The sequence below is a fragment of the Schistocerca gregaria genome, chromosome 5 (genome assembly GCF_023897955.1).
Source record: "Schistocerca gregaria isolate iqSchGreg1 chromosome 5, iqSchGreg1.2, whole genome shotgun sequence".
In the NCBI taxonomy this organism is placed as follows: domain Eukaryota; kingdom Metazoa; phylum Arthropoda; class Insecta; order Orthoptera; family Acrididae; genus Schistocerca; species Schistocerca gregaria.
This window is the reverse complement of record NC_064924.1, coordinates 326,754,566-326,777,130: the sequence shown is the minus strand read 5'-3', so window position 1 is coordinate 326,777,130 and position 22,565 is coordinate 326,754,566. Positions and strand designations below refer to the sequence as shown.

Here is a 22,565-nt window from a genome sequence, read left to right as displayed (position 1 = left end):
GATATCAATCTCCTGCTGCTAGCAGATGCTTCCCAATAGCCCATGGTACAGGTGACGGAACATGTTCCAGAATTTCGTCCCTGGATGGTGTTCAGTTGGGCACCACAGTTCACACGATGTGTCGGACTTAACGTGCATCTTCTCTACGTGGATATTCAAAAGTTGGTCAACAAGTGTGAAAATGTGCTGCAGACCACTGTGGATAGCATCGACACGTCACCAATACATTGTGCCCAGCATGAGCAGCAGTCAGTCCATACGTCCACCCGGCTTTCTGCACGCCTACAATGCGTCCCCGTTCAAATGTCTGCAATTGTTGAAAAGGAGTACATAGTTATCGGTGGTGCATGTATTTATCCTAAAATGAATCTTGCAAACACCACCCACCTATTTTCTTCTTAGTGTATCGGTCACAACCATTTAAGTGAAGTGTAATGCCTCAGCAAAGGCCGGTGGCGGTGGTCTCGCGGTTCTAGGCGCGCAGTCCGGAACCTTGCGACTGCTACGGTCGCAGGTTCGAATCCTGCCTCGGGCTTGGACGTTTGTGATGTCCTTAGGTTAGTTAGGTTTAAGTAGTTCTAAGTTCTACGGGACTGATGACCACAGCAGTTGAGTCCCATAGTGCTCAGAGCCTTGTTTTGAACCTCAGCAAAGTGTACTACTTTTGAACTTACTGATGCCATATTCTCTTGCGTTACGTTGCCAGAGGAGATGCAATAGGCAGGAAAGTGAAGGAAACAGATCATTGTGTGCTCAACATCACACGCAAAAGTCACATCTTGGTTGTCACAGAGGCCTCAGTTAAACGGGGCAGTTTTACTTCGGACAAGTCGAATAAGATATATCCTTGTTGACTGTGACAGTGTAATTCCTGGGGTAGCTCTCTTTCGGTGGTATCCAATCACTTTCAGCTGTTTCCTGCTGGCGTTGAAGCCTCTCCTGGGTCTTTGATTTCAGTGAGGGGAAGATGCTTGAGATGAAGCCTTTCCTGCTACGCAGATGTCACACAACAGTTTCATACACATGAAGTGGGTGTCTATAAACGGTGCTCCTTTCGGATTTCCCTCTCCCTGTCCGATTATATTAGTTGGATCACATCAGGCCAGAACCTGGACCTTCTTGGGATGGTGTCAAGCTTCTTGTCGTCTGGCGCTAATTTTGGTGAAGAACAATATTAACCTGCTTCGAGGGGCAGTATTGGTACCACACAGTGGAAACAAATTCTCCCACCGAGTACCACAGCGTTGGAGACAAAGTCCGAAGTACGTTAGGGCTTGTTCCACAACTTGTGCTTTGGCTTTTTAAGGATATTATTTCACATTAGGGCTTCTTCCCCAACTTGTGCTTTGGCTCTTTAAAGATATTATTTCGTACTGAGAGATTCCTTCTAACACTGTTACAATGTACCTTGAATGTCAGACCCCTGCGGAGAATAAATCCTATTTATTTAGGGGTAGAGCTGTAACTTTTAGTTAGCATATTTGTCACGGACATGAAAAGCGCTGACTACTGTTTTTGATGAGCAGCTCTGCAGTGATCTTCATAAAGCCTCAATTTTCGTTGTGTTGTGCACTTGTTAGATAAGTTTTCTGACGTTTATCATGTAGTAGGCCGCTCTCAGGTCAACGAAAGCCAACACCGCTGACAAGACCAGTTTCGAAGCTGTCCTGGATATGCAGGGTAAGATTCAGTATATGGCCTGCTCAAACCGCCCAGGTTGGAAGTTGTCTTGCTCTCTAATGAGCTTATCTTCTCTGAGTGGTTCAAATAGCTCGAACGGATAGCAGAATAAAGATAATGGCTGAAACATTTTCGGGTCGTCTGGCGGCTTTCCGGTTTTGGTAGAGCGGCAACATCAGTGTGTACCCAGAGCTACGAAATAGTGAACGCTTCCAGTCACTTTGGGTTAGCCAGTCAGTACTTCTTTTGTCAAGGTGTTTTAGCGATTCTAAATGTACATTGTGTACCACAACAGCTATGCCGTCTTTCACAATTCGGATACAATTAGTGATTTCTTCCGTTAAGTAGGGGCGGCTGATGCTACCAGTTTCTGATTTTGTATCAGTGTTACCCTATCAGTAGCCTTCCGACTCTTTCTGCTACAATTCCCGTCAGAATTTGATGTTCATTTTGATTTCCAGTGACGTTCCTAAATTTAATGTGTTCGTGAGGGTCGAACCAAGTGATAATGTTAGCTAGTATATCTCCAGGGTGTCCCTCCTAACAGTCGTCAGCAGCATTTTCTCTGGTGTTTCAGCAGCTTTCCGTCGGCATCTAAGACATGAAGAGCACTATTTGTTTTTTTTGTTTTGACCGATTCCAACTACTCAATGGGAAAACTGAATTGCAAATATCTGCTGAAACACCGCAGAAAATGCTGAGGACGACTGTTAGGAGAGACACCCTGGACATATACTAGCTAACATTATCACTTGGTTCTACAATATATTGTTCAGTAAATGCATGGCGGGCCTCACAGTTAGCTGTGCGGTCTAAAGCACGGTTGTCTGAAGTGGGAAGGATCGCCTGGTCCCCGACATGAATCCGTCCGGCGGACTTGTGTCGAGGTCCGGTGAACCGGCGAGTCTGTGGATGGTTTTTAGGTGGTTTTCCATCTGCCTCGGCGAATGCGGGCTGGTTCCCCTTATTCCGCCTCAGCTACACTATGTCGACGATTGCTGCGCATACAAGTTCTCCACGTACGCGTACACCACCGTTACTCTGCCAACCAACTCGTCTCGTGTGAGACGTTCCCTGGAGGGAGGATAGGGGAGTTCCTTACGGGGGCCGAACCGCAACACTGAAAGAGTGGTTCGGTGTGGGACGGCGTGGGGATGAAGTGGACTGTGGTAGTCGTCTTGGGGTTGTGGACCACTACGGCTACGGCGGGGCAGAGCCTCTCCGTCGTTTCTAGGCCCCCGGGTAACATGCAATACAATACAATTACATGGACCGAGTGAGGTGGCGCAGTGGTTAGACACTGGACTCGCATTCGGGAGTGCAACGGTTCAATTCCACGTCCGACCATCCTGATTTAATTTTTCCGTGATTTCCCTAAATCTCTCCAGGCAAATGCCGGGATGGTTGTTTTCAAAGGGCACGGCCGACTTCCTTCCCAATCCTTCCCTAATCCAATGAGACCGATGACCTCGCTGTCTGGTCTCCTTCCCCAAAACAACCCAACCCAACCCAAACAACTACATGGCTAATGATTTATGTACCCTACTATTCGTCTGTCCGCTATAGCAAGCAATAACAGTGTACCGTGATGCCTGTCACTGTATGTTGCTGCCGAGTTGAGTTTTGCTGCAGTGGTTTATACCGAAACAGGGGTTCCCGGTGTAGCCTTAGCATGATGTCACGAGAGACGCCAAATGTATCCACGAAATCAGAGATGGAGTGTCCCACTAGTCAAACACCTGCGAGCTGGCTGCGATCGTACTCGCTGATAACACGCATTGTACAGATCGTGGAGGCGATAGCCACGCCAACGACCAATTCAAAGCTTGGCGACGTCATAGTATGGCGACAGTGCCACAATATTCCGTAACCAGCAGAGGTTTATCTGTCACTAATGTCTGAGTTCCAAGAAGTCATACATAAGAGGATTATTACTTATCCTGATGAGTAAATACATGTGGTAATAAGAGCTGCGTTAAAAGCAGTTAAAAGATACTTTCTTCTTAAACTCTTTGGTGAGCACATTGGGTCGTCGTAGAATTTCTTTCAGCTATGATTTTAAAATAGTACAAAAAAGTCGTTTGCATTCGGCTACTGAATCAATGTCGCCACTTACACGTACAGTCCAGCAATCGCAATTACGTTCTGCTGCAGACTTCATGACCATCTTTTCTGGAAGATGTGTTTAGTGCTGATTTAAGCGTACAGATAAACAAAATACAATGTTTTAGTAACAAGCAAGTGATGTTTAGACTGATATTTGAATTAGTGTCAACAGTGGCATAAATGCGGTTATCCAAATCTCGATGGTCTCGTGGACGCACTGTCAACAAACAGACTATTAACTCGAACCTGCAAATGTGTTTTCAAGCGAGTTGTATTTCAACAACTTGAGAATTAGTTTCCAGGTATTATATATTATATTGTATTAGCAATTGTTAAGCCTAAGTCCGATTCAACTAATGCATGCGATTACAGTGGCCCAGTGCAGGGGAATGAGAATCTCGGAAACAGCAAAGCTGTTCGACTGTTGACGTGTTACTGTCGTCAACATCTATGGAAGTGGTTGAAGCAAACTACTTGTAGGCAACAATATGCTTAACGTACATGGTCCTCGACAGCGAAATCCCTTTCGTATTCCCATGCTCACCCAGTAATACCATTAGTTACAATGGCATAAGGTACCTCATGGTTAAGACTGGACCCGGATCAATGAGGGAGTGTCATCTGGTTGGCATATCACGTTTCTTCTGGTACTAGGTGGTATATGTCGTCATCCAGGCGTATAGTTGCTCGAACCCTGCACCACACAACGGACACCGGTCGATGAGGGCAATATTTTGCTGTCGGAGACATTAGCCTAGGTTTCCATGGAACCTGTATAGTAATCTAAGGCTCTAGTAATGCTGTGGACTACGTGAACATTTCTGCGTACCACCTACGAGTCTACATGACTTTTTTCAAAAGGATATCTGTACTGTTTTTAAAGCCAAAGTCGTGGCACAGGTGTTGTTGGAGCATAGCGAAGAACACTTTGAACCTTGGCCACGTACGTCCGGAACTATGTCATACGAAAGACGCCAGGAACGCTATCGGACGCCAAAGCGCGTCCGCAGACCACCGGCCCGTGAAATACAGGATTGGCTGAATTGTGCGTAGCCACCTGGGGCCAAACTCTTCCGAGAACCTACGAAGGACGCGTCGAACCCAAGCCACTCGTTTACGGCGCCGTATTACTATCGAAAAGTGGATCAAAACATTATTAAGCAGGGGTCTACACCTACATCTGTATGGATACATTTAAGGGCCTGACAGAGGGCTCATCAAACCACCTTCACAATTCTCTATTATTCCAATTTCGTACGCTGTGCGGAAGGAACGAACACCTATGTATATCAGTGAGAGCTCTGATTTACCTTATTTTATCATGGATCATAGTAACACTCCCCATGAACAATGGACATTACCGTTCGTGGGGAGGCGTGCCTCAGCGATACAGATGGCCGTATCGTAGGTGCAACCACAACGGCGGGGTATCTGTTGAGAGGCCAGACAAACGTGTGGTTCATGAAGAGGGGCAGCAGCCTTTTCAATAGTTGCAGGGGCAACAGTCTGGATGATTGACTGAACTGGCCTTCTAACGTTAACCAAAAGGGCCTTGATGTGCTGGTACTGCGAAAAGCTGAAAGCAAGGGGAAACTACAGCCGTAATTTTTGCCGGGGGCATGTCGTTTTACTGTATGGTTAAATGATGATCGCATCCTCGTGGGTAATATATTCCGGAGGTAAAATAGTCCCCCACTCGGATCTCCAGGAGGTGACTACTCAAGAGGACGTCGTTATCAGGAAGAAGAAAACTGGCGTTCTACATATCGGAGCGTGGAATGTCAGATCCCTTAATCGGACAGGTAGGTTAGAAAATTGAAAAAGGGAAATAGATAGGTTAAAGTTAGATATAGTTGGGAATTATTGAAGTTCGGTGGCAGGAGGAACAAGTCTATTGGTCAGGTGAATGCAGAGTTATAAATACAAAATCAAATAAGGGTAATGCAGGAGTAGGTTTAATAATGAATAAAAAAATAGGAGTACACCTAAGCTACTACTAACAGCATAGTGAACGAATTACTGTGGCCAAGATAGACACGAAACCAATGCCTAGTACAGTAGTACAAGTTTATACGCCAACTAGCTCTGCAGATGATGAAGAAATTGATGAAATGTATGATTAGATAAAAGAAATTATTCAGGTAGTGAAGGGAGACGAGAATTTAATAGTCATATGTGACTGGAATTCGGTAGTAGGAAAAGGGTGAGAAGGAAACATAGTAGGCGAATATGGATTTGGGGTAAGAAATGAAAGAGGAAGCCATCTGGTAGAATTTTGTACGGAGCATAACGTAATCATAGCTAACACTTGGTTCAAGAATCATAAAAGATGGTTGTATAAATGGAAGGTTCCTGGAGACACTAGAGGATTTCAGATCGTTTATATAATGGTAAGACAGTGATTTACGAACCCGGTTTTAAATTGTAAGACTTTTCCAGGGGCAGATATGGACTCTGACCACAATCTATTGGTTATGAACTGTAGATTAAAACTGAAGAAAATGCAAAAAGGTGGCAATTTAAGGAGATGGGATCTGTATCAACTGCCTAAACCAGAGGTTGTACAGAGTTTCAGAGAGAGCATAAGGAAAGAATTGACAGGAAAGGGGGAAAGAAATACAGTAGAAGAAGAATGGGCCGCTCTGAGGGATGAAGTAGTGCAGGCAGCAGAGGATTAAGTAGGTAAAACACGAGGGCTAGTAGAAATCCGTGGGTCACAGAAGAAATATTGACTTGAACTGATGAAAGGACAAAATATAAAAATGCAGTAAATCAAGCAGCAAAAACGAATACAAACGTTTCAAAAATGAGATCGACAGGAAGTGCAAAATGGCTGAGCAGGGATGGCTAGCGGACAAATGTAAGGACGTAGAGGCTTATCTCACTAGGGGCAAGATAGATACTACCTACAGGAAAATTAAAGAGACCTTTGGAGAAAAGTGAGCCACTTGTATGAATATCAAGAGCTCAAAGAGCTCAGATGGAGACCCCGTTCTGAGCAAAGAAGGGAAAGCAGGAAGGTGGAAGGAGTATATAGAGAGTCTATAAAAGGGCGATGTACTTGAGGACAATATTATGGAAATGGAAGAGGATGTAGATGAAGATGAAATGGGGGGCACGATACTGCGTGAAGAGTTTGACAGAGCACTGAAAGACCTGAGACGAAACAAGGCCCCGGGAGTGGACAATATTCCTTTAGAAATACTTACGGGCTTGGTATAGCCCGTCCTGACAAAACTCTACCATCTGGTGAGCACGATGTATGAGACAGGCGAAATACCCTCAGACTTTAAGAAGAATGTAATAATTCCTATCCCAAAGAAAGCAGGTGTTGACAGATGTGAAAATTACCGAATTATCAGTTTAATAACTCACAATTGCAAAATACAAACGCGAATTCTTTACAGACGAATGGAGAAAACTGGTAGAAGCAGACCTCGGGGAAAATCAGTTGGGATTCCGTAGAAATAATGGACCACCTGAGGCAAAACTGACCTTACGACTTATCTTAGAAGAAAGATTAAGGAAAGGAAAACCTACGTTTCTAGCATTTGTAGACATAGAGAAAGCTTTTGACAATATTGACGAGAATACTCTCTTTTAAATTCTAAAGGTGGCAGGTGTAAAATACAGGGAGCGAAAGGCTATTTACAATTTGTACAGAAACTAGATGGCAGTTATAAGAGTCGAGGGGCACGAAAGGGAAGCAGTGGTTGGGAAAGGTGTGAGACAAGGTTGTAGGCTTTCCTCGATGTTACTCAATCTGTATATTGAGCAAGCAGTACATGAAACAAAAGAAAAATTCGGAGTAGGTATTAAAACCCATGGAGAAGAAATAAAAACTTTGAGGTACACCGATTACATTGTAAGTCTGTCAGAGACTGCAAAGGACTTGGAAGAGCAGTTGAAAGGAATGGACAGTGTCTTCACAGGAGGAAATAAAATGAACATAAACAAAAGCAAAACGAGGATATTGGAATGTTGTCGAATTAAGTCGGGCGATGCTGAGGGAATTAGATTAGGAAATGAGACAAATAGAGTAGTAAAGAAGCTTTGCTCTTTGTGGAGCAAAATAACTGATAACTGATGATGGTCGAAGTAGAGAGGATATAAAATGTAGACTGGCAATGGCAAGGAATTCGTTTCTAAAGAAGAGAAATTCGTTAACATCGAGTATAGATTTAAGTGTCAGGAAGTCGTTTCTGAAAGTGTTTGTATGGAATGTAGCCAAGTACGGAAGTGAAATGTGTACGATAAATAGTTTAGACATGAAGCGAATAGGAGCTTTTGAAATGTAGTGCTGTAGAAGAATGTAGAAGATTGGATTGGTAGATCACGCAAGTAATGAGGAGGTACTGAATAGAATTGGGGAGTAGAGGAGTTTGTGGCACAGCTTGACAAGAAGGAGGGACCGGTTGATAGGGAATATTCTGAGGTATCAGGGGATCACAAATTTAGCATTGGAGGGCAGTGTGGAGGATAAAAATCGTAGAGGGAGACCAAGAGATGAATTCATTCAGCAGATTCAGAAGGATGTAGGTTGCAGGAAGTACTGGGAGATGAAGAAGCTTGCACAGGATAGAGTAGCATGGAGAGCTCCATCAAACCAGTCTCGGGACTGAAGGCCACAACAATACAAACTTAGTAACACGGGCTCGTGCTATAAGCACTTCTGTTTCAGAGTAACACACGGGCTAACTTTGTCATAAACATGCCATATGAAGCCAGTAGAGTTCTATATAATTAGTTCTGGTATCGTACACTTCTTTCATACTACAAGTATCTCGTCATTGCAAGCACAAGAAGCAAATGTTACTGATCAGAAAGGTGATCTGGTTACTATCAAGGAACCTGTTGAGTGCGAAGTAGCTAAATGCGACTGATGTTTATGGCATTCGACACTCCACATATTGTCTACCATGCAACCACAATATGGGCTGGCAATTTCAGCAGGTGGCGGACCGGCGGTATCCAATAGTGAGCACAACACGCTGCTGGTCGACGATTAACTCGCAACAGTGCTGTAGTACTAGTATTATTGATACAAAGCGGAGCAGTGACAACAACAAAGGAGGCGAAAATTGCATTATATCTGCAACAACAATTGCCGAAGTTAGCATTTCATCAGAAAGGATCCCAAGGTATTTCTCGGACTCAGTAATAAGTGACTGGTGAAATATTAGCGTTTATTCAAACATTCAACAAAATGTGTGGTGCAACATACGCTCGATTGTGCAAACAACGCACATGAGGATTACTATGACGATAAGTGCTTAACAAGTGAAAGTACGCCGAAACAGGTATAGAGCCATGTAGTTGATCGTCCTTGTCGGACAGGGTTCCACAAATCCCATCTCCATTGAAATATAGCAAAGGACAATCATTGTACAAGGTGCGGTTACTAAACATAATTACGTACATGGAATATCATCCGCAGTATAGTAAAAAGAAATTATGAACAGATTTCTTGTAAGTCCGCAGCAATATGAGCGTGTAGTGCATAAGAAATGTACAAAGATTCTGCGGTGGGGGGAGGACCAGGTGAACTTGTTGCAAGAAATGGGCTTGCGCGTTTCATGGGTATTCGATCCAACTTACAGCGTGTTCATGATAGTGATCTAGTACATTATTAACATCAAATCGCTCGGGACATGGGTTACAACGATTTCAAGGGAGCTAGTGATTGGTTGCAGAGCTTGGAACACCGAGCGGTCTGTAGGCGCTGCAGTCATTGACTGTGTGGCTGGTCCCGGCGGAGGTTCGAGTCCTCCCTCGGGCATGGGGGTATGTGTGTTTGTCCTTAGGATACTTTAGGTTAAGTTGTGTGCAAGCTTAGGAACTGATGACCTTAGCAGTTAAGTCCCATAGGATTTCACACACACTTGAACACACACACACACACAGCTTCTAACAGCGGTACACAGTTGGAAGACTTAAGATAACGATATTTCAAACAAAGCGTCAACTTCACTATGCACAGCAAACTGCGGAATCAGCTCGAAAATTTGTAGATGATATAAGGAAACTTATCTTATCCTTGAGTAAGGGATTTGCTATCAACTCCGAACAATCGGTATGTGATTAGAAAATGCATATTAGATTTACATCAATGCCTTAGTGCATTATTGTAAATTACGCCGATTGGTAATCAGGATAGTAAATTGGCTGGAAAGTTATTTACTGTGCTGCGTGATCTTTCGAAGACAGTAAGGAATATTTACATCATAGCGAGTGGGAAAACGGGTGTAAGGGAAACAACTCCGGTATGAGCACAGCTTTTGGCCAACAGCTGATAAAATAACTTCCTTTTATTTGACTCCTAGACCGCGTATAAATACCATATTCCTTTAGAGCAAACTACACCTCCTGAAAAGCCTGTGACATTGAAATTTTTATCAGCTGGAACGAACAGAGAGATTCTGCCTCTCCGTGTTTGGTTTTTCCTTGCTTATAAAACATATTATCACACAATCTACAACTACGCCCTAAGAGACCTCCAGTTTCATGATAAGCTACAAGACTGACTATTTCGCAATCGGTTGCATGCTTTCACGTTCCATCAATTCTTATCACCCCGTTACAGCAACATGATTCTTTTAGAGTGGGTACCTAAAAGAACGGCCTACACGGTCTGTAACTCCCAAAGAGTTCGCCTTCTATCTTGATGACACGAACCTGTGTCAACTTTGTGGACAGCATTCTTCATTCGGTGTCCGTGGTCAAGTTAATGATTTGAACAATTCTTGAATGTTGACAATGTCCATTTTGCGAAGTGTAGTTCACACATCTCATAGAAGGTTGGTTTCTGCACCTCCTGAACACTCGTTTCCTAAAGCCCTACTGATGCACATGCAGAGTCATTATCAGCTTATACTTTTTCTGTCGTAACTTATAGCACAAACTTTAAGATGAGCCTTAGTAAAGATTGAACTTACGACCTCACTCTTAATGTGTTCTTTGAACATACTTTAAGCGGGCTGAAATGTATGTTTTGCAGGGCCCAGTGTGAACTAGCCAGATGGGTTGTAAAGGCTTTCAGTGAGCGGGATGAGCCGGCCAGAGTGACCGAACGGCTCTAGGTGCTTCAGTCTGGAACCGCGCTACCGCTACGGTCGCAGGTTCGAATCCTGCCTCGGGCATGGATGTGTGTGATGTCCTTCGGTTAGTCAGGTTTAAGTAGTTCTAAGTTCTAGGGGACTAATCACCTCAGAAGTTAAGTCCCATAGTGTTCAGAGCCATTTGAATTTGAGCAGGATGATGTAGAGGTACGGAAACGCCATCTTTATAAGTCCTGCTGAAAATTACCTGATACAGTACACGTGCAAGCACGACGAACCTGAAGTGCCATCCGGTGATCTAGATTTTCAGAAAGGCATGTACCATCTTTGAGCTAACGCATGGTGTCATGTTTGTTTGTGTCTCACAGATCCCAACATAAGTGCGACGGGTAACAGTGGCCACCTTGTGTGCTTCAACACTGTGAGCCCTCTGGTCCATGTATCTCTGTACTTACTGATCTCATTGAGAGTGTGGGGTGGTGGTGAAACCGGCCTCGTTATGAGGTACAACACTGCGAGCACTGGACTCCAGCTGGCGCGGTCTGAAAAGTGCCTCTGTGTGTTTTGCAGCGCCGGAGGTTAGCGTGACGGACGAGAAGGGCCACCTGGTGAGCGAGCGCTACTACAAGGCGGGCAGCGCCGTCGAGCTGACGTGCGTCGCGACGCGCCTGCAGGGCCCCCACGAGGCCGTCGTCTGGCGGCACGGCGACGCCACGCTCACCACCGGCGTCAGGTTGGTACGGCTGCTGGACTGCTGCATTCTTGTATCGCGTTTACTTTAATCATTAAGTACACATCCACCATCCGAGTATAGGTGGTACATGACAGGTCGACTATACGTCATAGGTGTAAAAAGGTTTCGATGGCGTCGAGCCACAGTCATACACTAGTCATAGGTGTAAAAAATTAGTGTGGAACGTTTTAGGCTTTCTTGTCATACTACACTGAGGAGCCAAAGAAACTGCCTAATATCGTGTAGGTCACCTTCGAGTATGCAGAACTGCCACAACTAGACGTGGCGTGGACTCGATTAATGTCTGAAGTAGCGCTTGAGGGAACTGACACAATGAAACCTTCAGCGCTGTCCACAAATCCGCAACAATACCATGGTGTGGAGATCTCTTCTGAACAGCACTTTGCAAGGTATGCCAGATGTGCTCAATAATGGTCGTGTCTGGGAGTTTGGTGGCCAGCTGAAGTGTTTAAACTCAAAGGAGTATTCCTGGAGCCACTCCGTAGCAATTCTGGACTTGTGGAACATCGGACTGTTCAGCTGGATTTGCCCAAGTCCGTCGGAATGCATAATGTGTCCATACTTAACTGGAAGAGGAAAGCGTAATAACTGATACAACGGTGAGAAACTTATGCCATACTCCACATTAATTTGCAGGGTATAGATGTAGATACATATCATTTGACGGAAGTGTTATAGGAGCATTATTGTGTGTGCCATGTGCAAGCAGACGTAGCCATGGCGAATACAATGGCAATTCAGGCACAAGTTACCGAGATGTGTGAAACGAAAAAATCGTAATACTTCAGTATACTTGGAGTGTAAGGCTCGTTGGTATCCATGAGACATTCATTCCTCTCATAATGTACCTATCAGCCAAATGAAACACATACAAAGGTAGAGACAGAGACGATAAAATTCATAATGGTATGTGTTCGCATCGTCAATATGTAGAATCCTCCACTGTTGCAAATTGACTTCCTTAGGAAGTACAAAGGGTAAGAGCAAGCTACAAATTATACTATTCCTAAGCAAGATCTTTGGCACGAAATACTTCGAATTACACAATACGAAATTTACTAAAATTTAAGTACAAGTGAACACTGAAACTGCTGCTATGTCGATACGTTGTCAATATTCATGTAATAACCCCCAAACAATTAAACATAAAAGAATGAAGTGTAGTACTCATTACATAAAAAAGAGTGAAGGACCTACTGGCATATGTGTCAGACAGGTGAACCTGGGAAGCTGTAGCCGTGTACGTTAATTCACCTTTTGATTTTGGAAACATGGCTGTATAAAATAATAAAATAACTGAGAGGCATAATTCTTACTTACTAAAATGAGTGAAACCACAGTTGGTGAATACAATTGAACATTTAAGACTGTGACCGAGATACATAAATGGCAAAATAAAATATTTATATGCATGGATTGTGGACGCATGTAAATACTGTAAACTGTACATGTGTTCATATGTTGGCGATGTATAAGTAATATGGATTAATAGTGTAAAAATGTACGCAAAAACATCTTTCAGTGATCGTTTCTGCCTGCAAGGTTTGTCTGTAACTCTTTCATTCTTTTAAGTAGTCGGAGGTTCAGTAATGACTGCGTATCAAAATTCAATACGGCGTGGGTTTCGGCGTTGTCCGAAATTTCTTCACTGCAGAACACCGTGGCAAACTCCGTGAGAGAAAAACGCCGTGATTTTCACCTTCGACAAGTACACTCGTCGAATACAGCCCTCTGCACTTGAAATACACGACTGGATTACCGAGGTAATTGGCCTTCATTCTGAATCTGTTCATACCATGCAGCTAGCCTCTTATGAATACTGCATTTTTTGTAAAGTTTAACGATTCTGTTTGGTTATGAAATCGTACTAAAAGTACTCTAAAACTCTGGAATTCCGAGTCTGTAATTATAAATGTTACGGTTTTGAATATTCCCATAGAAGAAGACAGCTCGAAAATTAAAGACGTCCTTTCAAAGTATGGGGTTGTCAGGCAAATAGTAAACGAAATGTGGCCTTCGCATTTAAAGCTGCAGTGCTTTAACGGCATTCGCTCCGTGGAGATGGAAGTGAAGGCAAACATTCCCTCCCACATCTTTGTTGACGGGCAAAAGGCGCATGTTATTTACTGAGGGCAAACCCCTACAGGTCATGTATGTAACAAGTCTGGTCACCTCTGTCAGGACTGCCCTCGCGTGTTTTTGTGCTAAAAAAATAACCTTACGCAACGCCGGAAATCAACACTCAACGATTTGTTGCCAGCAAGTAACACATAAGAGCCGGCGGCTGTCGAGGATCCTGTTACTACCTCTGCAAATGTTGCACTTAATGTTAATGAATTTCCGTCTTTAAAACTTCCATTAAGGGTGAAATTCCGCCCCGTGACAGCGAGTTTCCCACTAAAATGCGTCCTCTAGAGGACACTGAAAAAAATGTTGATGAGGGCTCTTCCTGTAAAACACCCGTTGCCAGGAAGCCGAAGCCAAGTCCTGATGATCTGTTGAAAGTGGAAAAAGGAGATGAAATGCAGGTCGACGTGGCTCTCACTCCCGCACAAGGAATTATACCGCCACGAATAGATAGTGACACAGCTGGTAGTGACCTTTCACAGAAATGTGACCCTGAGTCTGAGGTCACAGCTGAAATACCCGCATCAAGAGCACACCCCATACAGTGCAAACAGTACGAGTAAGTACCAAGTAAACAACCTGATGACTCCGAAGCGCAACACCGCGCCGAAGGAGGAAATAAACAAGCAATACCGCCTCGCCAGCAAGACAACTCAACAGACAACACGCCGGAGCCAAATATTGATGACTCGCAAGCCACCGCCGTTGCGCCAGACGGCCACCGTCGGAGGCTGCGACCGAAACCAGGTCTTGCTGTCACGCGTCATAAAGCGAGAGCCACACCAGAGAAGTAAGACATCAAGAAAAAGAATATTAAATATGAAGTCATTAGGGCCGACAGTGATGAGGAGAAAGAGAAAGACCACAGTGACTTACAGCAGTGCATTGTCAGGATTTCAGGACATAATTTTCTTTTCAAGCACTTTGTTTAAAAGCAGTAAAATTTTTTCTAGGAAGCTGGTACTTATAATGGGCACACAGCTGGTAAAGACCGTGACTTGTAGAGAAGCACGTTGCTGCTATAATCATACCGATCCTCATCCCAAATAGCTTCTTCTGGTAAGTCTGTGATGCAAGCTTATAGCATGACTACTATTAACATCAATAAAATACAGTCACTCTTGAAATTGGCAGCACTTAAAGAATTCTTGTACGAGTCTGGAAAAGATATCGCGTTGCTACAAGAAGTTGCCATAACGGAATTTCGGATCCCAGGCTTTTTTAAAATTGTTAATGTTTCTACGGAAGCAAATATACGTACAGCCATTCTTATAAGGGAAGGCATTTCGGTGACTGAAACCGAAGGACTAGAATCAGGAAGAGCTGTAAGAATAAAAATTTTCCATGTTACCTTGCTTAACCTCTAAGCCCCATCAAGAAATTCCCATATATTGGATCGTGCGAATTTTTTTCAAGATGAACTTATTTATTTATTGAGGAAAAAACCGTGTTTTCTTATACTAGGTGGCGATTTTAACTGTGTTTTAAACCAGAAATATCAACAACCCAATTTCAACTACCCGCCACAGTTAAAAAAGTTAGTAAGTGATCTACAACTTAAGGATGTGTGGGAACTTCAGCACCCGACGTCAGTCGAGTTCACTTACTTCACCAGCCACTCCCGCAGCAGACTAAATAGAATTTACGTGTCACCAAATTTGCAATTTTTTTATTAAACGTTTAAAGTGTTCCGCTGTAGTGACTTTTCATGCTTTCCCGACAGATCTGCTGCAAATACTCTTCTCGGGTTTCCCGCCGGATTGTATTGTGTAACTCGCACAATATTTCGTTGATGCAACTGCTCGACATCATCAGCTGGTGGTAGCTGCTGTTATCACTGCTGCAAGGTGGTTCTGGCGACGGAATTTATCATGCCGGGAGCAGGCAATACGCGCGCGCGGGAAGACGCTCGTAGTTGGAGGAAAGCGGCGCTCCTGGTGCCCCATGCTGGGAGCCGCAGAAAGGCCATCCGCGCGTGCGCTGTGGGCAATGACTGTGCTGCCGGACGCTCCTGTGGTTAAAGTCCGAACTAAACCTCAGTTGCGCGTTTCGTCACTTGACGGATCGGAAGTTCTTGTTTCCCTTTTTTTTTCGATTTAATGGCAGCCAGTGCTGGATTCCAGGCGGCGCTTAGATGAAACCCTTCATCCCTGTTGATAAGATTGTCCGCTGTACGGATATGTATGGCCTCCTTAACAACACAGCCCAGAAAGATGACGCTGGGGATAAAATTTCCGTCTGTTCGTACAGCATACGATGTCCCGTGTCCAGGTAATGCTCCGCTACCGCTGATTTATCAGGTTGCCGCAGGCGTGTGTGACGATGGTGTTCGACGCAACGTTCTTGCACGGTTCGGCATGTCTGTCCAATGTAAGATTTTCCACATTGGCATGGGATTTTATACACACCACGTTTCCTAAGGCCAAGATCGTCTTTGAGCACAATAAATTCCTCAATTTTGCTGGTGGCCGAAATACACACTTGATATCGTGCTTTTTGAGGATTCTTTCTATTCACGAAGACATGCCGCCAAGATAGGGCAAGAACGCTGTTGGAGTTTGTGCCTCCTCATCTTCATTTACATCCCTGCTTCGAATTTGCTTGGAACGGAATGCATGACGTACCTGCCTATTGGAATAGTCATTCTGTTGGAATACCGTTCTCAGGTGTTGTAGCTCACCAGGTAGACTGTCGGCATCTGAGACTACATGTGCTCTATGCACGAAAGAGCGTAGGACACTACCGTGTTGCGCAGGGTGATGGCAACTTGTCGCCTGCAAATATAGCTCCGTATGAGTTGATTTGCGGTAGACGCTGTGTCCAGTGTACCATCCGCTTTCCTCCTGACTAAAACATCGAGGAATGGTAAGGTGCCATCCCTTTCCACTTCCATGGTGAACTGAATGTTGGGATGGAGCGAGTTCAGATGCCCGAGAAACACAGGTAATGTCTCCATTCCTTGTATTTTAGCGAACACAGTACACTTTTAACTTGCTTTAATTTAAGTGTACAGACAACCAGTCGATTCAGAGGCCAATGGAATTTGGATATCTCTGTTTTAACTGACGAAGAACTGGAACAGGAAATAAGAGTAGCGTGGACTATGTGTCTCCGCACAGCAGACAAGCAACAGTCATTGACTGGTGGACTAGGAGGGCAAAGCCAAGGCTGCGGAAAGTTGTCATGCAGTATAGTGTAGCGAGGCACAGGAAGTTGAGGAATTGAATGGGTTTTGATTATAAAGATTTAAGAGACTTATATCAACAGGCACATGATGACGCAATTCGTCTGAATGGTATCAAAAAAATAAAAGCCAAGTTATTAAGCATTAAACGGCAACAGATGGAGGGACTAAAAATTAAATGGGAAGCCACATCAGTAGTAGCAGATGAAACAGCTTCTCTGTATCACTTGGTGTGGCATGTTAAAAACAGACGTCAAACTTTTATTGATGAAGTCCAGACGCATACTGATACTAGGGTCACCTGCCAGAAAGAAATACTGGACGAGGTCCCCAGGTATTATGACAACTTATATGCCCCTACCAAAGTGGACGATGCAGCTCTCGTGGACTTTCTCACTATTTTAGGTCCGCAATTGTCGAGAACAGAGAAAGCTGACATCCTGTCACAAATTACTAAGGATGAAGTGCATGAGGCAGTGCGTAACTCACCTCTCAAAAAACCTCCGGGACTTGATGGCCTCCCTATGGAGTTTTATGCTATACTGGTCTATAATTGGGGACAAGATCACTTCCATGGCGAATGAGGTTCTGAACGGAAAAGCAGTCCCTGCAGAGTTTAAGGAAAGTAAAATAGTACGGATTCCTAAGAGTGAAGGCAAAACATACTTCAACAATTTTCGGCCTCTTTCGCTACTAAATTCTGAGTACAAAATAATTTCGCGTATTATCAACAAAAGACTCTCTGCCTTTTCCAACAAAATATTGAGTCATCATCAATCTTGTTCTCCAGCCAGAACGATTTTCGAAAGTCTATCTGCATACAGAGAAGTCATTGCAATTACCTCAGTGACAAGTAAAAAATGTGCTTTAATCTTTATAGATTTCAACAAAGCTTTTGACCGCGTTAGTCATAGATACCTCTTTGCGACGCTGTCCAAAATGACTTTCCACCCTCAGATTTTCAACATGCTAAGAAGTATTGCAACCGGTATAAATGCGAAAATAGCAATCAATGGTCGAACATCTAAACCCATACAGATAAGGCGAGGGGTTCCACAGGGCAGTGCCTTATCTATATTTTTATTTTCCGTCTCTTTAGAGCCCTTTCTCCGCACTGTCCAGGGAAGATTAACAGGCATAACATTGAGCGGTGAGAGAACTGTCATACGAGCTTATGCTGATGACGTGGGTGTTCTAATGAGGAATAAGGAGGAGACAGTTACAGTCGCTTCGGGAGCGACAACAAATGAAAACTAAAGTAAAATATTGAATCTGCGGGGCAAAACAAGACAAGAAACAATAAACTTAGGGAATAACCGAATGTCCGATGAGGATGGCTGCTTTCAACTGGTCGGAAACTGGGAGGAAAGTTCATGGTGCTGTAATGGAGAACATCCATCTAACTATGGACCAGGTGCAAAAAGTCAGATTCATCAACTCCTGCATTTTATCTAAAGGGTATTTCACTGCACAGGTATTTCCAATCCCCAAACTAGTAGCGAAAGGGATCATGTCCACTGTTACCAATTATTTATGGCGGGGAGAGATATTCAGTGTTGGTGTGACTACCGTTATACTGGATATCAGAAACGGGAGCCTCGGTTTGGTGGACAATCGAAATAAAGCCTCTGATCTGTTCCTTAAACAGACTTTCCATATACTCAGAGAACTTCCACAATGTGTAATCGCAAAGCTCATTGAGACTGTGAGACCCCATAGCCTGCAAGCACCGATTGATGTGCGATGGATTAATGTCCATCTGCAGTATGTGAGGAACTTTTCCCTCGAAGCAAGTTATCTTAGTGATGAAATATGAAGCAACACACGTATCACAGGGCGCGACATCATACTTGAAAGGAAGTTAAATGAGGGCAGAAACAAAACTGAAAAGAACTTCCCTAATTGTAATTGGAAAGCTGTATGGCGGAAGATCAAGTATACCGGGCTATCTACAGACGCTATTTCCGCATGGTACAATACAGTTAACAATGTCATCAACACTAACTAGAGACTATATGGGATCGGTTTAAACCAGACACACCTTTGTGGAAAATGCAATCTCGTGGATACCCTCATCCACAGATTCACCTGTGGCGGCAATGTGAATAACTGGTATTGAATCAGGCAACAAATCGCGTTTCTCACCAGATTCTTGACGGAATATATTACGCCATCGCTCCTCCTGAGTCCAGACATGACATACTTTCCGAAATTAAAAACCAACGCCATTAGCTGGTTACTGGGAAAATATGTTAGTTATGTCGTCAACAAACCTGGGTCGGACAAGGAGATAGAATTCCGCGCTTACGTGAAGTGTGAATAAGCAAAAATCAGCACGTATCGCTACCACAAGAAGCACTACGGCAACATGCTGAAGGTCATTTTTGAAAGAATGGGTGTCGGTTAAATATGTGGAACCACTACAACACCTTGAACGAGAACGAACAGAAGATAATTAAGTCACTTGTGTTCTTATTGTAATTTACTATTACCTTTCTTCCGAAACTTCTATGTTACACGAAGAGTTTTTCCAAAACATTATGTTCATAATTACGTGTGTTCGACTTCCAAAGTATTTGTGTGATTCAAGAAGAATTGTTAAGTTTTATCTGTGTTCAGTTTCTACTCAGAGAATAGTTTTCTTTGTCTTCCTTAGATCGGAGAATGGGAGTTTTGTGTTAAGATTTCTGCACACTTAGTGCTATGACCCAAAAGAGGACATGAAAAAAGGGGTGTGAGGGCTTTGGGCCTCGACACAATGGCAGTGCCGTGAAGAGACCCCACTACTAGTGCGGCGTGTACCACCACCTGACCTTCCCGAAACAAAAAACAAAAAAGGGACAACTACTGTGTATGATTAATTCATTGTGTGATAGTGTACAATTTTCTGAGTAAAAAAAGAAAAAGAACAAAAGATGGATAAAGCGTCTACCATGAAATCAGGAGATAAAAAAAGTTGGTAGAGTACTTGCCAGCGAGCGGTAGGCAAGGATCCCGAGTTCGAGTCTCGGTACGGCACAAGCTTTTATTCTGTCAGGAAGTTTCATAACTCGTGCACTTTGTCAGACACTAAAGTGAATGGCAGACCATCGAGCTATTTGTACATTTGTGTTTGAACGCAGCATTGGGAAAACAATCACCGGCAGTAGCTCTAATAGGCTCAAGGCAGACAACAGTAAAACATTACTACAAAAAATAAAATACGAAGTTGTTCAGAACAGTTGTTCAGAACACGAATGAACAACGTCCAAAAAAGGAGAAGTAAGATATACAACCCTGAAACCAAAGGAAAACTTATAGCCATGAAGTACGTAGAACAGAAGGAAAAAATTCTGATGTTATACCTAAAGGAAAACAAAGGAGTTCAAATTTCAGGAGAACATTAGTTAAAGATATAGTCACAGATCTTCTCTTAGGTGACACAAGTCATGGAACACCTCTTAATATCGTTTCGGATGTCCTTTCGCCCGGCTTAGTGCTGCAACTCGACGTGGCGTAGACTCAATAATCCATTAGAAGTGCCCTACAGCAATTGTTAGTCTTGTTGCCACCATAGCCAACCATAACTGAGAAAGTATTGCCAGTGCAGGACTTTGTATAGAAAACTGACCTCTCGGTTATTTCCAGTTTATGCTAACGAGATTGCCGTTTGGGGTAGCCGAGCAGTCTGAGGCGACTTATCACGGTCCGTGAGGCTCCACCTGTCAGGGGTTCGAGTCCTCCCTCGGACATGAGTGCGGGTGTTGTTCATAGCATAAGTTAGATAGAGTATTGTGTAGGCTTAGGGACCGATGATCTGAGTAGTTTGGTCCCATAAGACCTTACCAAAAATTTCCAAATTGTTAACGGGATTCTTATCAAACAATCTGGTTGGCCAATTCATTAGCTCGTAGTGTCGAGAATGTTCTTCAATCGAGTCGCGAACAATTGTGGGCTGATGACATGACACATTCCCATCCACAAAAATTCCATAGTTGTTTTGCAACATGAAGTCCATGAACAGGTGCAAATGATTTCCAAGGAGCCGACGATAACTATTTTCAGTCAATGATAAGTCCTGTAAGATCAAAGGACCCAATCGATTCCATTCAAACATATCCCACACTATTGTGAAGCCACAACAGACTTGCACAGTGTCTTGTTGACAAATTGGATCCATGGCCTTGTGTGGTCTGCCCCACTGTGGGAACCTACAATCAGCTATTACCACGTCATTTCGGGAATCATCTGACCAGGCCAACGTTTTCCAGTCGTCTAGGGTGTAACAGATATAGCCACGAGCCCAGTGGAGGCGCTGAAGGCAATGTCTAGCTGTTAGGGAAGCCACTCGCGTCCATCGTCTTCTGCCACAGTCCATTAAAGTCAAAGTTCGCCCCACTGTCCTCACGGGTACATTTTCCCCACGTTGATTTCTGTGGTTAATTCGCGCAGTGTCTCTTGTCTGTCAGCACTGCAACTCTAGTCAAACGCCGCTACTCCCGGTCGCTAAGTTACGGCTGCTGCTCACTATGTTGTCTGCGGTGGGAGGTAATGCCTGAAGTTTCGTATTCTCGGTACAAGCTTGACACCATCTATTTCGGAATATTGAATTCCCCAACGATTTCCAAAATGGAATGTCCCATGCGTCTAGCTTCAACTACCATTCGATCTTCAGAGTCAGATAATTCCTGCTCTGCAGCCACAACTCTGTCGGAAATCGTTTAACATGAATTAATGAAGTGCCCTCTTACATCTTGTGTATCCTATAATGCAGCCATCTGTATAAGTGCATATCGCTATCCCATGACTTCTGTCGCCTAAATGTATGCAATTACACTATCATGTTATAAGTAAACTCTCGAGAATTAACATTATTCGCGAAGAAATTATCAAAACATAAAATTAAAGAAAATGAAAACTAATTTAAAGTTTAAAAGAAAAGGCACTGTCCGGACCAGCAGCATTGTATGGAAGCAATATGGGAGTACACTTCAGGAATGAGAAAAGCGATTGTGAGACATGGCATGAAAATTCTTAGCAGTTAAAGAACTGCCAAGTCAAAGAGTACACCCATGCCGCCAAAATAACACAAAACACTGTCATGCCAGAATCAATAATAAAAACTTTAACTTTTCGAATGGCGTAAAAGTAAAAGAAATGGGGTCAAGAGTCAGTCACTTAATTTCGGAGGAAATACTTCATTAAACTACACAGATCAAAAAAAGGTTTGCATCAGCCCGGTTTCCAGAACTCTTATGAAAGTTCAGAGATGCCACTAAACCCGCCAAAGGATGTAAACATAAACAACCATCCATGAGCAGTGCCTATTAGAGGGGGTTCGACAGCCGTTGATTTCCATCATTCCACGATGAAGGAGGTACATGGCTCGAATTGTCTGTAGTTCAACCATGAATAGACGCTCAATACCGATGTTCGATATCATCCTAATTGTTACTTAGCGCCAGGAATGACTCTCAACAAGGGAAGAGTCCAGGCATCTCAGAGTGAAGCAAAGCTATGTTGTTCGGACATGGAGGAGATACAGAGAGACAGGAATTGTCAATGACATGCCTCGCTCAGGCCGGTCAAGGGCTACTACTTCAGCGGATGACAGCTACCTACGGATGATGGCTCTGTGGAAACCTGACAGCAACGACACCATGGTGAATAATGCTTT

General features: G+C 43.7%; 1 protein-coding gene across 1 annotated transcript in view; it reads left to right on the top strand.

Moving 5' to 3' along the window:
• LOC126272415 (uncharacterized) overlaps positions 1 to 22,565 on the top strand; it is a 201,167-nt gene that overhangs the window by 123,943 nt on the left and 54,659 nt on the right. The window contains exon 5 of the mRNA XM_049975254.1: positions 11,415 to 11,577. Within this exon, the coding sequence (XP_049831211.1) occupies positions 11,415 to 11,577 (163 nt within the window). The remainder of the gene's footprint in view (positions 1 to 11,414; positions 11,578 to 22,565) is intronic.